At 44.5% G+C, this 1,974-nt stretch overlaps 1 protein-coding gene across 1 annotated transcript; it reads right to left on the bottom strand.

The window, feature by feature from the left end:
• Nucleotides 1-517: 517 nt before the first annotated feature.
• LOC129494650 (putative olfactory receptor 2W6) lies at nt 518-1,450 on the bottom strand. Its single transcript, XM_055301543.1, has one exon. It carries the CDS (start codon nt 1,448-1,450, stop codon nt 518-520), a length of 933 nt encoding a protein of 310 aa, XP_055157518.1.
• Nucleotides 1,451-1,974: the final 524 nt, after the last annotated feature.

Here is a 1,974-nt window from a genome sequence, read left to right as displayed (position 1 = left end):
TAAACCCTCTATAGCTGACTACAATCTGTTTGTTTGTTTGTTTGTTTTACAATCTGTTTTGATGATGGTGCAGTGAAAGTGGTGGTGGAGAAAATGAAGAAGCTTCTATGGTCATGTAGCTACTTAATAAATGTAGTAGAATTATCATCAGAGTTATTATAACATCTAGATGTATATTTGGTGGCACCTGAACAAGCTTGTGACTATGCATTGAAAATGGGAAAGCAAAAAAAAAAAAAATTAAAAAAAAAAAAAAAGAAAATGGGAAAGCATCAATAGTCAGACACAGAATTACTTGCCAGTGAGGATTGCCTTAGCCAAAGTTGTTCCTTTAAGGGATGGTTATGTTTCCTTCTGGTGAGCGTCCACCCTGTAAGGATCCCAGGAATAGCTAGAGGATAAAACACAGCAGATTTCCCAATCCCTTCACAAAAGTGAAACAAGTGCAGTTAAAACAAGTACACCCCACATATGTCTCCAGTGGTTGCCTCACATGTTCTTCACACTCTTGATCTCCCTACACCTGCTCCTTCTGTATCATCTTCCTGACTGCTTTCTTCACATCCTTATTCCTCAGTGTGTAGATCAGAGGGTTGAGTGTGGGTGCAAGGATCATGTACAGCACTGCCAGTGCTTTGCTCTGGTCCTGGGAGTAGTTGTCCTTGGGCTGCAGATACAAAAACATAATGGTCCCATAGAAGAGTGAGACTACCATTAGGTGGGAGGCACAGGTCCCAAAGGCCTTTTTCCTTCCCTCTGCTGAGCGCATTTTTGCTACTGCCCTGGTGATGCATACATAAGTGGTCAGGATGATGGAGACAGGCATGCCTAGGATGATTAGCCGGGCAATCAACATTTTAGATTCTGTTGGGCCAGTATCCACACAGGAGAGTTTAATGATGATCAACAATTCACAAAAGAAATGGTCCACACGCCGGTTTCCACATCGAGGCAGCACGATGGCCATTGAGGACTGTAAAAAGGAGTTGGCAAAACCAAAGGACCAGGAAGCTGCTGCCAGGAGGTGGCACAGCCTGGGGTGCATGATACAGGCATAGCGCAGAGGCCAGCAAACTGCAACATAGCGGTCAACCGCCATCACTGCAAGGAGCACACACTCAGTGGAGCCAAGTGCCAAGGCCACCCAGTACTGGACCATGCAGCCAGCATAACTGATCTTCTTGTTGCCTCCCCACATGTTCACCAGCATCTGGGGCACAATACTGGTGGTGAAGCAGAGGTCAAGCACAGAGAGGTTTCTAAGGAAGAAGTACATGGGTGTGTGAAGTCCAGTATCCAGGATAGAGAGCAGGACGATGGCCACGTTGCCCACAAGAGTTACGGTGTAGAACATCAGGACAAAGAGAGAGAGGATCAGCTCTAACTCAGGCCGTTCAGAGAAGCCCACTAAGATGAAATACCCACCTGTGCTGTCATTAGCTGTTTCCATCTCCTCTTCAGCCCTATCACTGCAGGAGGTAGCACACTCTCTGTAGTGGGATTTAAGAATAAGTGGGTAATTAATACATATAATGGATTTAAGGGACAGTGTGGTCCTTAGATGTGACCTAAATTTTACATTTTTGTTTCCTCTTGTCCTTTCTATCTTATTTCCCCTTGCATTTGGATGAAAACTCCTGCAGGTGTATGACCTCCATAGTAATAAATGTATCACAACAAACTTCAGTTATAAACATAACCAGAATCTAAATTCACTAATTTGAAAGCATGATCTATGAATACTAAAAACTCATAATCTCATTTAACATTCAGCCTTGTCCTCTCCCCAGCTAGGACTCCTTCTAGGTGACCCCTTGGGCAGCTTCTCTGTCTCTCTCCCCTGCCCCTTCCTTGCCAGCATGTTAAGAGTGGCCATAGGGTCCTCCACTTTGGGCCATGCATAGGAGAAAGGAAAGAGTTACAAAACAGTTCTTACTCTACCAATCTGAGCCTGAGAGGTGTTTAATAAGCTGA

Source organism: Nyctereutes procyonoides, unplaced genomic scaffold, assembly GCF_905146905.1.
Source record: "Nyctereutes procyonoides isolate TBG_1078 unplaced genomic scaffold, NYPRO_anot_genome, whole genome shotgun sequence".
Classification (NCBI taxonomy): Eukaryota; Metazoa; Chordata; class Mammalia; order Carnivora; family Canidae; genus Nyctereutes; species Nyctereutes procyonoides.
Note: the sequence above shows the minus strand (reverse complement) of the source record. Positions and strands in the feature narration are given on the sequence as shown.

Bases quoted from the DNA above. Each gene is read 5' to 3' on its own strand.
- LOC129494650 (XM_055301543.1), bottom strand. From the start codon at position 1,450: ATGGAAACAGCTAATGACAGCACAGGTGGGTATTTCATCTTAGTGGGC.